The 17,081-nt window shown below is 47.0% G+C and overlaps 1 protein-coding gene across 1 annotated transcript; it reads right to left on the bottom strand.

Annotated features, from left to right (window-relative positions):
* Positions 1-254: 254 nt before the first annotated feature.
* Positions 255-16,095, bottom strand: TMED10 (transmembrane p24 trafficking protein 10). The gene is made up of 5 exons (XM_084207274.1): positions 15,812-16,095; positions 11,694-11,814; positions 7,255-7,328; positions 2,908-3,034; positions 255-2,468 (listed from the first exon to the last, which is right to left on the bottom strand). The coding sequence occupies exons 1-5, from the start codon at positions 16,037-16,039 to the stop codon at positions 2,347-2,349; spliced, it is 672 nt and encodes a 223-aa protein (XP_084063400.1). The 5' UTR covers positions 16,040-16,095; the 3' UTR covers positions 255-2,346.
* Between the last annotated feature and the right edge of the window lie 986 nt (positions 16,096-17,081).

Below are 17,081 nucleotides of genomic sequence, written 5' to 3'. Positions count from 1 at the left end.
ATTAGGCACGGGGGAGGGAGAAAGGCAAAAATGGTAACCTGTATTAGGACACCTCACTTGCTGTGCTGGTCCCACTCCGCAGAGAAGCCCGTGCACCATTCCCAAGTCTAGAATTGTTACTAGAGAAGCATAAGGCTTGCAGGGAGTCTGTTTACTTGCTACTTCCTCAGGTGAACAGGTCAACTTTCAGGGAACAGGAGCCTGTAGGAACATGCACAAAGAGGACAAGACTCACAGCAACAAGGTGAAGTGGGTTGTTTTTCCCCAAAAAATTTTTATTTGAGAAAGCTGACAAAAGTCTCCCAAACAGTCATTACAGGTAAATCCACACCAGTCCCCCGCACCTGCTCCCCAGTAACTACTCCAGTACAGTAAAGATCAAAACATAACACCAGAACGATGAGAGTGTAACAGTCACCTGGGGAACTTAAGGCCTCACCATCGTTTTTAAGATAACTTTGTAATCAGATAAGGATGGGGAGAGGATATCAAAACAGACAAGACCGGAAAAGACCCTTTCTTGTACTGTCTTTTCAAGTTATATAAAAACAAAAGCAAAACCTTAACAGATCTACAGGCTTCAAACTGTAGGACCTAAAACTACCTTCAAATGACTTCTGTAATTCAGTCCTGTGGCACTGCTGCTGTTCTGCACTGTAACAGCTTTCAAAAACAAACAAGGATAAAATGGATACAAGGGCAGAGGAGTGGACTTAGGATCCTAATATGGCTTTATCAAAAACCAAACAAATTAAAAGCAATCAAAGTACTTGCAGTGGAATTAACAACTGGGAACTGGGGAATGGCAAAGAACTAATGTATTTAGATGACAGGAGATCATCTTTACATCCTCTTTTCCACTGCCTCACCCTGGATAACTGTTTCCTTCCTAGTAATAGATCAGACTCAGGTGAGAAATTATAGCTTTTTTGAAACTGCTAGGCTGGGCCAGGGCCATGACAACCCCATCCCTACCCAGAAGTATCTAGACACAGGACACCTGTGCTGCTGAACCACTTGCTCTGAAGGAATGCAGAGATGATGACAGAACTGTAATCACAGCCTAAAAACTGCAACAAGTCCAGGAAGTTAACCTGCCCGCTTTTTCCCAGCCTGGCTTTTTTAACATTGTGCCATCTGGACAGCTGAGCAATGGTGAGAAGCTGCTGGCTCTTGCTATCTAGTACTGCACAGGAACATAACAGGTCTGTTGAGGACACAGTACAGTACAGACTGCCCCCTCAGATGTAGAATTAGCCTATTCCCACCCTGTCCTGCCTTTTTTCAGTTCATCCACATTCTTCCAACTCCTCTGCTACCCTGCACAGAACTACTGTACCCCCAGACCTCAATGCAGGGTACAGGCCCTCATGCCTCACGTGAGCATAAGCTCACCCTGCTCTGAGGTCTCATAAAATGACATTCAGCCAGCTGCCTGGACAGATGAGAAGTCTCCTGCTCAATGTAAGAGCAAGTTTCTTAGCATGACCTGTTCCCATCTGCTCTGTGACTGTATCTGAGGAAGGCCTCCTGCACAAAAGGCTGTTCCTGACCAAGGTTTTCAGGAAAGCCGCTGTACCATTTCAAAACAAGAGGCAAATCCAAGACAAACATGTGGGGGAAGGGTGGGACCAAGGCTGGATAGCTTATTTGAGCAAAGCAGGCATCTTTCCAAGCTCAAACACACTTCCAAGCCTGCCTTAGAAGGCTCCCCTTCCTCCAGGCTAAATCACCATATGCTCAAGTGCTCTGACCTGTCAGCACAAAGACACCAGCTCCCACAGGGAGAAACACAGAGGTCCACGACAGGGACCAAACCTTGGAAGTCCCTCTATTCTCAGGCCCTGCTGGAATGATGAATCCTATTGCTTTGCACTCATCTCCATTTGCTCGACGCTTAGATCCCAGCTGGTGAGGACAGGGAATCCCCCTGCTCTGCCCCAGTGTGACCTGCATGCCACCTAAAGAGCACAGCAGGGTCAGGTGGTTCTGAGTAACACTGCAGTCACAGACAGATGGGAGACATCATCAAGCCATGATTATAGAAGGAGAATAGACAGCGCAAAAAATTTGCTGCAGCTGTCATGGAAACATCTTTTTTTATTTAATCGCTGCCCCAGGAATACCCAAACCCATCATGACCTCCCCCACCCTCAACATCCAACAGGATTTCACAAGTCCCCCATTGCCTCTGATGTTCAGGCTCCCCTCCCCCTTTAAGGTCCAAGTTCCTCCAGAAAAGCTCCAGTCAGTGGGTATCCTCTGTGAGATGGCTCCAGGAGGCCATGGCTAGCTCCCAGCGGTGTCCAGCTGGGTCTGAGAAGAGGGGAAAGAAGATTTGCTCCTTTACTCAATCAGCTTCTTGGCCTTGAAGAAGCGACGCAGGTAGAAAACCTGCCAGGTGGCCAGGCCGATGAGACAGCACATGGAGAAGATGCTGAAGTACAGAACCCGCGTGTTTGTCGACTCTGAAACAGACAACAAACCATTGCACCTGAGTCTGGCATCACAGGATGCACCCGAGATGGCAAAATTCCCAAGACTTCTTCTCCTCCCCCATGCAAAAGCAAGACAGCACGAAGGCAAGGGTACCTGAGAACCAGCAGCACTTGAGAATAAAAGCAGAGGGAACAACAAGAAGGATAATAAGAGGGAACAAGGTGAAGCTGTGGTTAATGGGCAACACTGAATGGAACAGAGTAATTCCCATTAGGAATGGAGACAGAAAGAAATGATTTCTAGAGACAGAACAAGACCCAATGACTGCTTCAGGTTTCCCTTACTAGGAACAGAACAGGCAGAGACCATTATAATTGCTTGATCTCCAAATGCTGCCCTAATAACACATTTAACAGAAATGAGGGCTTTTAGAGTTCCATCCCTCTGAAGGGGCACACAGTCTCTCACCATTTGTGTCCCTCATCTCCTCTTCTCGTTTCTTCATATAGGCAAAGTCATTAACGATGGACTCTGAAAGATCTTCCAAACGTCTCAATTCTACTTCCAGGGGTTTCAATTTCTCCACTTTAGCAATCTAGAAAACAGGAGAGTCAAATCACTGAACCAAAACCAAAAGCTCCCACGAGGGTTTTTACTGCCAGTTTGAACCGTTCCTCCCCACGTGCTACAGATCTGGGGCATCCTTCCCCTCGGGAAATACCTCTACGAGCCAGAAACTACCATTGCATAAAACACTATCACTTCTCCCACCTGTTTTCTGAAACACACTTTCCTACTACTCCTCCTACACAATGGAGGAGCACAGCATGCATGCAAGCACACTTCTTCCTTATTTGGCTTCATGTTAGCTAATTCACAGTTGGCTTCTGAGGAGTGGGTAGAAGCTCTTGCCACACGACTAAACCTCCAGTGAGTGTAAGTCACAGACTGAGATACAGGTGACTAACTTACCTATGTAAAAGATACAGTTCCATAGGCACACAGGCCATTAGCACCGACACTCCCTTCGCTAATGCCCCAGAGAGCCCAGGCAGCCCGGTTCCCAGCAGCAGCGGCTTGATTATCCCACAAGAGCTCGGGGCTTTTATCCCTCAGACAGAACCTCCAGGGCAGCAGGGGACCCCGGAGCCACCGGGTGGCGCTGCGGGGCCGCTGCCGGGCCCGGCTTCCGTCGGGAACAACCCGCATCCCCCAGCAGCGCTGGGCCAGGCAGGACATCGCTGCTGTGCACAACGCCCGGCCCGCGGCTCACACTCTTGGTATCCAAAACCAAAAATCCGCTGCAAAATTCAATTAGAAAGCACAGCACACAACAGCAACTGTTCAAGTTGAATGTGTAGACATGTGTGCCTGCTCCAGCTGTGGCTATAACCTGACACACGCATTACATAAAACCTGTGATACAAAGACACTAAGCTAACTGCAATTCCTGACCCCTCTCCAGGGTTTGGGTAACTGCGGTTCTTTAACAGAATTTGTCACTATTAGCAAAAAGTGACAGGCCCCTGCCATGAAGGCCAGATGCTGTGTCCCCAAGTAATGCAGTAGAGGAAAAATGAGTTAGAGAAAACACACTAAGTACCTGCAGCTCACCACCAATCTCAGCCTCACAGGATTATTCAGATATAAACTGCATGAGGGCCATCTCTCAGTGATCCACGCTGACAGGCAGGCAAAAGGGCACCCAGCACGAAGGTATCCCCAAACTGCCATTCCCAGATGCAGCTGCCTGGGCATCAGAGCCAGAGCTGAAGAGATGCTCGTGACCAAGCCAGTGCTAGCTAATCAGCCCTTCCACTGAAGGGTCTCCACATGACACACATATCCTAGCAAGCAGCAAGCCATCAAACAATCATCTGAGGGGTTTTATGCTGAGGCAAGCTGTATATTATAGCTCTGCCAGCACAGCAGTGTCAGTTGGAGTGTTTGAGAGGAGGGGTAGGAAGGAGTAGGTTAACCCCCCTCCTGCTTTCTAGCCAATAGGTTGTAATAACAAAATCCTGTGGCCTGGCCACATATCTGCCTGCAGAGACCTTTGCTGAAAAACTAGCACCGGAGTTTGCATGCCTACAGCCCAGACTCTGCTGACACTGCTAGAGCAGCAGGCCTGTGACACACACACACAAGGTCTTGGGCAGCTGTACTGACAAGCTAGCCTCACACTGACCAGCTCCATTATCTTCCTTGAGGGCCCATTTCCTCATTCACATAAGGCTACAAGGGTTCCACCAGGAAAAACCAAGGCATATCTGCTCCATCTGCATCCTTCAGCTGCTCTTAATAGGTGTACTACAATCTAATAGCTACTTTTAGTCCTGCATGTATTCCAAGATGCGTATCCCGAATCACAGAATCAAGCGGAGTGGAAAAGAACTCTGAGATCCAACCTAAGACCTAATGCCACCATGACAACTAGGCCATGGCACTAAGAACCAGGTCTAGTCTTTCCTTAAACACCACAACCTCCCTGGGCAGTCCTGGAACCTTTTATCCCTAATGAACCCAATATGCACAGCTGCCCTAAGAGATTTTGTAAAAAAGCCCACCAAGCATCTGTGATGGCGGAACATCATCATCCTAGAAAGAACACCTGGAGTGTCAGCACCAGGATAACAACTCCAATGAGCTTCCCAGGGGTCACTTAAAGATCTGTCAAAGCCTAACTCTCTTCTAGCATAGAAAGAGATACACTATAGCCGAGAATTGATAAGAAGTAGTCGATGTGGAAAAAAAAACCCTAGGTCATCAAACATTCTTAGTGCCACCAGAAATATTTTCACTTTTATATATCTTCATTTGTACTTCTTGAATGAATAAAGTTGTTCCTCCCAAACCCAGATAATTAAGATATGACATTGCAGTTAGATTTTCTAATCTATCCCAGCGGCTATGCACCAGCGGCTATGCATTAAGAATGTCTGGATCTATGAAAGTTTATGAAGCCAGACTTGGACAGTATCAGTGACCCTCATTAAATTCCCTGAATCAAGTCTCCTTGCAGCAATTCAACAAGAAGGACTAGGGCTGTACAACAGGTCACTGGTACCCAAAAATACATGAATATCACAAGCAAAAGGCTCAAAAAGGCTGCGATTCCACAAGAGAAACCCAAGCAACATTCCTGCCCTCTGAGACCCTACAGCAACCTGTCAAGTCGAAACTCACAACTACTACAGCAAACTGAGAAGAGAGATGGTGAAAGAAAACCCACACTGCAAAGCAGTGTGGTTAAACATCTATAGCAACTGTACAAATAATAAGTCAGTTTGAGTCCTTTGTAGACATCTGTTCAACAAGGCTCAATACAGTCTACAACCTTGAGAGGTCCTCACAAGTCAAGGATAATTGCCCGGGCTGCCAAGATCTGCATTTGGTATCAAGTGGGACTGCAAGTCCAAATTCTTTTTTTCTTGTATTTGTCCATGGACCTTTTCCCTCAATGAGCATAAGTGATGCATTTATTCCAAGACAGTTTCATCAGTACAACCAGTGAATATGTAGATACATAGGCATAAGAGAACCTTTCTGCACAGCAATGGTGCTTCTAGGTAGCACTACAGTAAAGTAACTCTAGAGTATGCTGTGGGGTGGTATTTAAAGGGATTTTGTAAATATAGCAAACATAATCCTCCCAGTTATTCACCGCATAAAATTTCAACATCTTGCAATCCCTCAGTAGCAGGTGGATAAACACTGGCCCTATAGTGCTCCACTCTTCCCTGACCCCCAGCACATTTTTACTTTCCATGTAGGATGTGCTCCAGACTGACTTAAGCTACGATTGCTCTGCTCTTCCCTGACCCCAAGCACCTCCTTACAGTCCACATAGGAAGTGCTCCCAGCCAACTTAAACCATGCAAGACCGGACAGCCCAAAGTTTGAAAGGATATAAAAACACCAGCATTACTATCTCAGATTTTTGTTGATTTCCTATCTGGAACCATGCACAGCCTCCTGTGCTACCCACTCTCCTCTCTACGGCATCTCCCATGCCCTTATGCACAGTAGACACAGCAATCATTCGCAGGACTCTTTCTCCACCAATAATTCTCATCTTCTCAGGCACAGGCTCTGTCTGTACTGGGGGATGACTGATCCCAAATCCTAGTGAGCCAAAAGCATGATAGCTGCCATAAAAATTCAGCATCCAAACCAGTCAGGACTGTCTCAGCCAAAAAATAACAGCTATTCTACAGCCAGTTCTTGGGCCTAAGCAAGCTATGTCCTCCTAAGATGGAAATGTTGAGGCTTTTATGCCTATTTCCAATGTCACGCCTTCAAACCAAATACCCATTTCACAGCAGCTACTCTGCCAAACACCTTTACATTGATACACTGCCAGTTCTTAGAAACACACAAGAGCCATTTCAGGCCTGCTGACCCAGTACATCTTACAGGCAGGAAGGTAAGAACAGTAACATTGAAACTTGACCTTTAAGAGAGGGTCTGATATTAAATTCAGATGACCTCTGCTGCAGGGGCTGGGGAAACTTCACCTCTCAGTGTCTTGTTGCCTCTGAATACCTATGCCCAGAAGCTGGGTCATGCTGTTCTAGTGAAGAAAGTCTCCAGTTCCCAGAGTACAGAATCAATTCTACTTGATATTTGTTGTTTGTCCCTTTTTTTTTTCTTTTTTCCTCCTGTAACACACAAAGCTCCACTGCAATTGTAGTTTGCAGACAGGCTTTCATCCCCACTGGGAAAACAGCTTCCCATCATGAGCCCAGATCTACAAAAGCATCACGTGAGTGCTGGGAAAGGGAAGCCTGCAGTGCAGGCAGCCAGGGGACATACCTCCTCGTAGTTCTTTGCTTCAACGCCATGCTTCATATCCAGAGTCACGAGCTGGTCCGGCATCCTCCCTGTTCCTGGAAGCATAATGAAAGGATTCCTTGTGTGAAACATTCAGCCTGCCAGGAAATCACCAGCTCTTCCCACCAGTGAGGAAGAACTCAAATCCCTCCCCTCCCCTCCCTTCATGTCTGCAGCTAACTGCGGAGGCAGCACAGTCCAGCCTAAAAATACAGAGACTTCACAATAAATCCTGGCTGAAGGAGAGCCTCCCAAATATAATGAGAACAAGCTGTAACCAAAAGCACTGAGTGTCTGCAAGATGCAAATCACTGTAAAAACTGCAGAGGATTAGAACACGAACACCAGCTGCTATGAGACAGCCTAGTGAAAGACAAGTCACTGGAGGGACAAATATTCAACTGGGAGGCCCACGTTCACAGGAAGTGAACAAGCAACTTGTCAAGGTGACTGGGGCTGTTAATGGCTTTAAACGGCTGTAAATGGCATTCAAAGGAGCAATTGATCAACTGCTCCAACTGAGGAACGCCTCTGAGGACTACTGATCCTTACATGCTGGAATATCTGCAGAAGCCAAGGCAATCCCTTTACCATCTCAGATAGCCAAGAACCACACTGCTAAGGCAAACCCCAAGAGAGCAAGAGGCTTCTGAAGCTGGAAAAGCACTGCCTCAGAGAGCTGCCAGCTGGAGCCACACAAACAGCACATAAGGCTGCAGTCACCAGCAGAGTAGGTATCTTTCAAGGCTGATACCTCCAGGCTAGGGAAACCTGTGGCTTATAGCTTCTTTCAACTGCTACAAACTGTCACATCTGAGAACATTCACAAGAGGAAGAAAAAAAATAAGATAGTCATATCAGATACTCTCAAAAATGCTGCACATCAGCTTATCTGAGTATCATTCTCTACCACCCACCAAGGAAATGTCTGTATGTAACACATTTCCAAATCCCAGCATGTTGGGACATACAGCTGTCCTCAACTGGCTACCAGCAAAACACAAGGTCTGAATTTACTTAAACTATGAATTTCAGAGTCTCTATCCAGGAGCATGTCCAATACTCACACTTTGTCTCAGAAGGCTGCCAGGTGGGCATTCCCTCAGTCCACAAACAAATTCAATGTACAGGTTATGCTGGCTCACTCCAGTTGGAGCTAGGAAGTATTCCAGATCTTTGATGCAACATCCCAAATTTATTTTTCTACCCACCCACCAAACAGCTCTTCAACACCAGAGTAGAATCACCTTCTACTGCTAGCAGGACAATGAATAATCCACTGAGAAGATGGTGCCCATCAGCTACAAACCACTTCCTAAGTTTCTTTATGAAAATGCACTATATAAGAGCCCAACAGATAAATTATGATTAGGATGGAATTTTGCTGTTTCCTTATAAAAGGCTGGTTACTGTAAGAAACCCCTGAAATCCCAGCATTGTTCTTGAACAGACAGGCTGTATACAACCCCCAGTACTCTTTTCCCCAACTACAAGTTTTGACTGCTTATGCCACACACATTACTGGCATGCATGGAGATAGGCAGGTAGGATAGACAACAGTAGCTGCAGGAAAAAAATTCACAGCACACAGTTCAGTGAGAGGTTTTTTTTTTTAACGGTGCTCAAATTATAGCAACTTGATTTGAGAGCTGAAGTTCGCAGGAAGTGATGAAAAAGATTAGAAGACCAGTGAACAGAAGAACAGAGCTAGAATAATTAATTTGCTAGACTGGAAGGGAGAGCTGCCACAAGGCAGTAAGAAACCAGAAACCTTAAAGCTGCCAGGTGCAAAGGGATGGAGAGCAGACATTTTGCAAGAGGCTAACATTGTCAGGAACTGGCAGGGAAAAACTCCTATAAGCTGCTCTCCTATAAGTTTACTAAGCCCAAGGCAGCTCCCTTCACAGTCATCAAACCCTCTGAAACCCCTTGCTTCTCTGGCAGGCAAGGCTCACCCGAGCAAGCTGGATCAGCAGCAAAGAGAAAAACAGTTGAAATTCAAAGATCATGAACTAAACTGATACCTACATTCCTGATACCTAAACTCTTCAGGTCTTCAAGAGGTCATCTCACATGAGTACTGACCTGTTTCCTGGGAAATTAGGGGAGCTCTTAATTTGCGAAGTCAGTGGAAAAGCAGGATGGTTGAACTGAACACCAAAAAGTTTTCCCACAGGAATTCCAGAAAAAATGAGTCCTAAGACTATTAAAGTTTGGGAAGAGAAGGATTACAGAAGGAGCATACAGTTAAAGATTAGCACACAGAAGAGCCCTAAAGGGAGAATGCAGTAAGGCCAGGCTGATCACCTGAGATCAGCATATCATGGGAGAGTAAATGTGCCTGGGAGCAGAGCGCTGGTCAGAAAGACAGGACTATACTGCCTGGAAGAGGGTAAAAAGCCCATCATGCAAATACCCACAGCTCCAAGAAGCACCCTAAGAACTCCTCCACCCTGATAAGGTGAACCCTTGATACAGGATCTCTTTCTCACTTCCTCTTCCTCATGTCTGTGGTTAGGGATTGAGAAATCACAGTTGCTTGGACCCCTAAGATCCAACTGCTCTAGGCTTCCTCTACCAACAGTTTGACTCTTTCAATACTCCACAAACATCCTCCTTGGCTGCTGCCTTAAGTCCTGATTACCTACTTGATGAGACTGGAAAAAAGACCCTAATCTTTAAAAAGAAACATGGGAATTAAACAGACTTGCTAAGTTCCCCCCCTCCCATCCTGACCTTACAGAGGAAACAAGGTACTTCCTTGTGACGTGGTTACTTCTTTCCATGTACCTTAACCAAGTCCTGCAGATGATCAAGCCTCACAGTGTCATGTCCCTTACTTTAATACTTCCTTGACTTCCAGCACAGACATGGGAAGTCTGGAGATACTCCAGGTGGAATGTAGGGTACCTGGGTCCAAAAGGAAAGCCTCCAGAAGAGAATCCAGTTGCTCAGTTGATGAGCTCTATATTTTGGCAGCTCAGTGCCCCACAGGTCATCAAGGTAGAAACTGCATTTAGAAATACTACTCCTCAACCATATTGAAAGCTTGAAAAGGAACTTGCAACAAAGGAGTCAGGGAACAAACATTTGCCACAGTCAAAACAGTGGTAAGGGGCTTGGTCTAGGCAGAAAACCTCTGCTCAAAAGCACCAAACTAAGAGTCTAGACACAACTAAAGAAAGAAACCCTTCCCACTTCAGTGTGTGATCACATGGAAGCTATGAAAAGGTCTGCAGGACTGTCTGGAGACTTTTCAAATACCCAGGTGTTGGAAAGTAAATAGCACGAGTGACTCCCAGATGAGTCACTAGTGCCTGCATGTCTCAATGTGTTAGGGAACATTTGGAAGTCGTACCTTTGGAGTAAAATAAAAACAATACTGAGCATTTGGAGTCACTATTTTATCTATAAAATACCATAGAAGAGGTGATCCAGATCCCTCCCAATCCCAGCAAAGAATATAGCCTTCTCTTTCTGTAAAGTTCTCTTCAACTTGCAAACTATTTACATCTTGTATATAGAGCAGAAATAGCAAAAGAGCAGCTGCCTTTCAACTGATTTGAGGAATGCTGCAAGTGAAAGCTCTGTGAAATACTCTGGGATCTTTTAGGATAAGACCTAAGAAAAACCAGGCCCAAGGAGCAGAACTCTGAGAAGATGGAGCACCTACAAACTTGCATGCACTCAGAGCACCACTGATGAAACTAGAGCCCACACATTGGCCACTTTCAGCAGTTTGTCCTGAAGCTGAGCTCGGGCAATACATGCATCACACTCACAGGAAACAAGCCTCAGCCCTCGTTAGGCAACCATCCTTGTAGCACAAATGCAAAGCTGACGTCCCTGCTCATTTCCCCTTCCCTTTATTGACCACTTCAAGAGCAGTTGTGGGTGCAAATCAAGGACACATTCCCTTAACAAACACAATCCAACCTCATTAAACAGTTGTCAGCCTATCGCAGGACAGCTACCAAGAACACATTGTGCATAGATCACACTCTAACAAATGGGGAAGAAACGGCCTGCTGGGGTGAAAGAGAGGTCCTGGAGATGATGGCACCCAGCTCTGCCCTGGCTCAACTGCAAGACAGGGAGAAGCATGAACTGGCAAAAGAAGGAAGTGTGGTTTGCTCACTGGTACTGCCGCTCATTGCAACTGTGGTGACCTCTGCAGGAGAAATGCCCAATTCCCCTTTCAGAGGAAACCCAAGTGCTCTACACAACAACCACATACTATTACTTCAAATGAAACACACAGAGCAGATGCTCTGCAGTGAGACTGGCCACAACCTTCTGAAGATCAGCTTTAAAAGTCAAAAAGTGTTCTGTGGACCACTTTACTCATATTCCTGATCCACACAGCTACACAAACTTAATCAGAAGCTAGAAACAGCCAGCACACCTTTCATTTCACTTACCCACAGGAAGCTTGCTCTCAAAGCAGGCCTCAAACATATCATAGTCTTCAGTGGTGAAGGCAAACTTGCCCTTGCTGGCATCCTCCTTGGCATACAGGATGTGCCCAGCTGAGTCAGTTATCTGTAAGAGGAAAAATGAAGGTAAGAAACACAGTACTTTGCTGCCGTGAGCTCATGCTGTCTGTGCAGCAAGAGTAATCCTAGCCTCCCCTCTGGATCTGCTGCTTTCTCCTTTCAACAGTTTCCCTCCTTCTTTGTGACTACATCAATTCCTCCCTTCCTCATCCACACCAGGAACTGACAAAGTCAGAGTGACTAAGAAGTAATTATTGACTCTTAGACCCAAAACCCACCAAACAACCAAAAAACACCCCCCCCCCAAAAAAAAACCACCAAAAATCTATTGACCAAATAATCAGAAAAATCCCAAACTGAAACCCACAAATTTCTCTTCCTCCTATGAATCCCAAATATAGACTACATGTAAGAACTGTAGCTGAACCAAACTGTCATTCATTGCCTTTATTTTGCAAGCAACATTCATGAATTCCCATAGCAACAGAGATAGGGAGAAGACTTAAGGGACAAGAGTCACATTCCCCAGAAGATGAAATGGAGAAGGGTACATCTGTTCCTCTAGAAGCAAACCATGAGTGTGGCCCTGAATTACACAAGATTTGGGTGCCAATATCCATAAAAGTGGCCACTTCAGAGGACAATTCAGACTACACAGACAGAATAATGACTGGCTTTGCACTAAGTCTATGAAACTACTAAGAATAGGCAAAAACTGTGGAATGTCTGCAAAAATGCTTCAACAAAGAATATAAAAAGAAAGGACACGTATTTCATGACGCAAACTTGAGAATAATTGTGCTCAATTAAAGGCTCTATCCAGCTGAAACACTCTGGGGAGAGGGGTGAAAAAAACGGAAGGTGTTACAACATTGCATGAAAACGAACAGTGCGTATTCCACTGTAGTGCTTCCCATTTTCCCTCAATGCTAATTTTTAACAGGTATGTCTGAAACAGCATGGACACTAAAGTTACTAGGGGTCTTTGAAAGTCTTAGAGATTAAGAAAGTAAAAAACTTGGGAATAATTTTAAAAATAAGACCAAAGTACACAAAATAATTTGTGGCATGGAAAAGGTAAGTCAGACATTCTCTTTTATTCCAGCCTTTTTTCCCTGTACAAAGGCCATGCAAAAGGGCTATGTACCCAGAACTATTCTACAGAAACACTCTTTATTCTTACTAGAGCACCTAATTACCTCCCTGGCACTCGATTTAAAAAAAGTGTGGACCTACTCATGGATGAGAGCTGCTGCACTAGGCAGGAAAAATAATCAACTATATAAACTCATACTTTATGGTATAAACCATAGCAGGCAAGACTTTAGGAACAAGCTTCCTCTATATACACATTATCCCACAATGGCTTTTTAAGAGATTTGTTGTAGCTGCCCCTGCACCACATGCTGTCAAGTGTCTGAGAACAACAAGGAGCACTGTTCCCCATGCAGCAGCTCAGAGCTGTACCTCTTTTCAAGTGGCAAGCAGATGAAAGCACACCTGCACAGCCAGGTGCAGGCAGCTGTGCTGCCATCGCCTTGCCACAAGCCACCAGTTACCTCCTGTCTGAAAGCCACCAGGCACTGGGAGGCACTGGGAAGCACTGGGCCCAAGTGAGCAGGCCCTTCTGCAGTAAAGGACTCTGTATGTTTCACGACATGGCATGTGCTGTTTTAGTGGAGGGGTCACAATTAACCAAGATGCCTCAACAGCATGACACCATACATTCCGTGCATCAGGTTCTCCATCACAAAAAGTAGTCAGAACAACGTAGCTCTCAGATGCCCCTATTATTTTGAGCACTATTTTCTTATGCCTTTGTAGGCACCAGAGCTAATCTTTATGCAGCTTGATCCACTTCTGCCCTTTGCAGCTAGTGAACAGCATTCTGGACAGCAAAAGCTCTGCTATCCGCTTTCATCAAAACTGAATAGCATTACCCAAATCAGCCAAATACACTGCCCATTCAGCCGGGTGTGCGAGGGCGGGAGAAGCTGCTAATAGCCCAGCCAGAACGCTTGTGGGGGAGTCGACCTGAAAGGAATTTTTCATGCTATTCTAACGTTATTTACGGTAAGGCAATGCCCTACAGACAGGGCATTGTTTGCCCTTGACAAACAGCCCTAAACGGTCGGGCTGGACAATGGGGCAGAGGCACGTGGCTGCCAAAGAGAGCTCAGGCGCCCGACGCCCCCCGCAGCAGGCAGCTGGCAGAGCCCGCGGATTCCTCCGAAACAGAGGGTGCCACTGTTAGCGCTGGGCTATCGCACACACAGATCCCAGCTCACCGGCAGGAACCGAACTGAGCCTGGACACAATTAACTACCACACTCCTCCCTCCTCTGTTCAGTGGCCCAATCCAAGGGGCCAGAGCAGACCATGCAGTGCAGAACAGAGAGTACCTGCAGACATCATGCCCTGAACTGACCCTTTCCACACAGACCACAGAGAAAGCAGGCACCTATCAGAGAGGTTTCAGCACTTATAACAAGTCCAGCATACTGGGAGGACACAGCATACCTGAACAATAAGAATGAAAGCAAGAACTGCATACATTACTTCTTCTCCTTTGTAGCTTTTCAAACTGACTTTTAAAAATTATTTCATTTTATGGGTTGAACAAAAAAGAACTTCAATAAGCAGTACGACCTGGATATCAGCTTCATCAGCAAAGCCAACCAAGACTCAAACATGGGATTCACTGGTTCACCACCACCTCCTTAGATAAGTCCTGCGTCATGAAAGTGAGTTTTGGAAGAAACCTTGGGGTCAACTGACCTAAGAGGGGGCAACCTGAGAACCAGGAGGCTTGGTTGCCAAGCAGTAAGAGACAGATGGGAACATGGCACTCCATCTCAAATACATGTGCCTTACCAGGCAAATACTACATCCATATTTTAAAAGCCTTAATGCTGCTTGGCTCTGCCTATACACAGATGAGTTTCCTCTAACAAATGAAGCAAGAACAGAACAACAAGATTTTAAAAAAAGTAAGACTCCAGAAGAAGCCCTCCTCAGCCATAACTGAGTACAACTGTCAATAATGTCAGGACTTTCAGGCATTGGTAGGCAGATGCTGGAAAGACAACCTGGTTTCAGGAGGTCTGAAATACTCAAGAACACCAAGTTCAGAAACTCCTGAGCGGACCAGTCTGTCTCTGTTTGCATGCTTACTATTGAAATCTTTGGGAATGCAGACAGAAATAAAAAAGGGGGCAGAAGTCTTATAATGAACTGACTACATAGCAACAGACCTTATTCAGCTAGGCTGGAATTTTGAAGAAAGCTTAGGAAAGGCAGATTGTGGGCAGAATTTAAGTGAAGTTGTTGAATTAAAGTGAAGCTGTTGAAGTTTTATAGCGGCGTGTCACACATGTGTCATGAATATTCTGCCAATCCTGTACTTCCTGAAGATCCTTCAGGATCATTTTCTTCCCTGCAGCAAATATCTGCCTACCTAAAATCCATGCAAGCCGCGACACAGCAAGATGAGAAAAGCCATTTTGGCTACCAGAACCTGGTACAGCAAAATTTTCTCAGTCCCCATTCCACTGTGCCAGGATCCCATTGTGCCAGGCCCTCGGAAAGCCACGTCACCATAACTCTTTCCTGCTCACACGGTGTCAGCAGCCTGGGTACAGCTTTATCGCAGCGGCCCATCTCTCAGGCGCCGGATAATCTGCACCGTGTGCGGATTAAATGGCAGACTACGGGACGGGCCGCAGCAACCCGATCTTTGGGGAGAAAAAGCTCCTATTTGGCTCAAGCTAAAACGCTGCCCTGGTCCCTCGCTGCCCAGCGCCCGGAGCTCCTGGGCGGGCTGGTGGCCCCTCGCACAGGGCGAGTCCCGCGATGCGGTGCGGTGCAGGCCGGGGCCGGGCGGCTGTCGGCTCACGCGTGGGCCGGCGTCACGCGTGGAACACGTCACCCCTTCCTTCCTTCCTTCCATCAATCCATCCCCGCCCCGCACGGCCGGCGAGGGGAGGCGGGGCCGCGCCGCCCGCCCCGGCCACCCCCGCCCCCCCGGCCGGCCGGGGCCGCACCTTGAGGTTGGCGGAGGGTCCGGTGGAGGAGCCCGGCGGGGCGCTGATCTCGTACTCGCCCGTGACCAGCGTGTCGCGGTGGATCTCCTCCCGCAAGCACTTCCGCGCCTTGCCCGGCAGCTGGAAGGAGATGGGCCGCGCCGGGCCCACCAGCAGGAGCAGCAGGAGCAGCGGCAGGAGCGGGGCCCGCCCGAGGCGGGGGCGGCCGGGCAGCGGCGGCAGCGGCATGGCGGCGGCTCCGAGTGCGGCGGGCTGGGCCTGCCTCCGCCGCACGTGACCGCCGCCGCCGCCGCTGCGTCACCGCGGGGCGGGGCCGGGCTGGGCCGGGCCGGGCCGGGGCGCCTGACGGGGCGCGGGCCGCGGTGCTCAGGCGTGAGCCTTCCGGGGGGCTGTTTTGTTATGAAACAAATGAGTAATGAAGTTGATCCAGTAATAACGGAGGGGAGCGACTTAATAATGGTTTCGCTTGTTAAAGAATTGGAAAATAAGAGCAAAAGGGAAGCGTGCTCTGAGGCACAGGAGCGCTCTGGGGATGGACCAGCAGCCTGGAGCTCCGTGAGGCTGCCTCGCGGCTGAGGCCCTTCGCTGGGAGAGACGCTCGCTGTTTGCTGTATGGGGGCTTTTCATTGCTTGAGGAGTAACTTCCCTCTTGACTGCTTCACACAAGAAAATTCAGTTTTATCAGATGTGTTGCTTCTTTGCATCAGTGCCTGGCAAATACCATTCAATAGGAGTATCCAAGTGTTTTTAACAGCAAATAAAATTATGATAATTTTTGAAGATAGAGCATTATTTTTTTCTCTCCTTTTCCAGCATACACTCAGATCTACTTTTTCTTTTTTTTTTCCCCTCTTGATACATTTTACTCTTTAGGAAGACAGGATTAAGTAACCACTGACCAGCTTTGGGTGCTGCTTCCCCTGGCACCACATCACCTCCATCCCCAGCCTCCTGGCCTGGCAGTGCAGCTGCCAGGAAGAACAGGCACAGGTGGGAGCAGTGACTTGTTCTGTGCATAACCTGTGAACAGGGAGGAGGCAAATTGCACAGGTGTGTGGTTATGATCACCACGGTCACAGTCAGCTCCTAGGATAAGCTGCAAATATTTGAGTGTGCCAAGATGTAAGGAAAAGCAGGAATAAATAAATGGATAGTAACATTGCTAGAAAGCAAAATATCTTTTTGATTTCTTTTAGCTTGAGTAAAAAATATTACACCATTGTTCCACTTTTTATTCCTTAAACATCACCAGCTGTGTTCTCTCTCTGGT

Source organism: Fringilla coelebs (assembly GCF_963513975.1).
Source record: "Fringilla coelebs genome assembly, chromosome: 6".
Classification (NCBI taxonomy): Eukaryota; Metazoa; Chordata; class Aves; order Passeriformes; family Fringillidae; genus Fringilla; species Fringilla coelebs.
The sequence above is the reverse complement of the archived record's forward strand: the minus strand, read 5'-3'. Positions and strand labels throughout refer to the sequence as shown.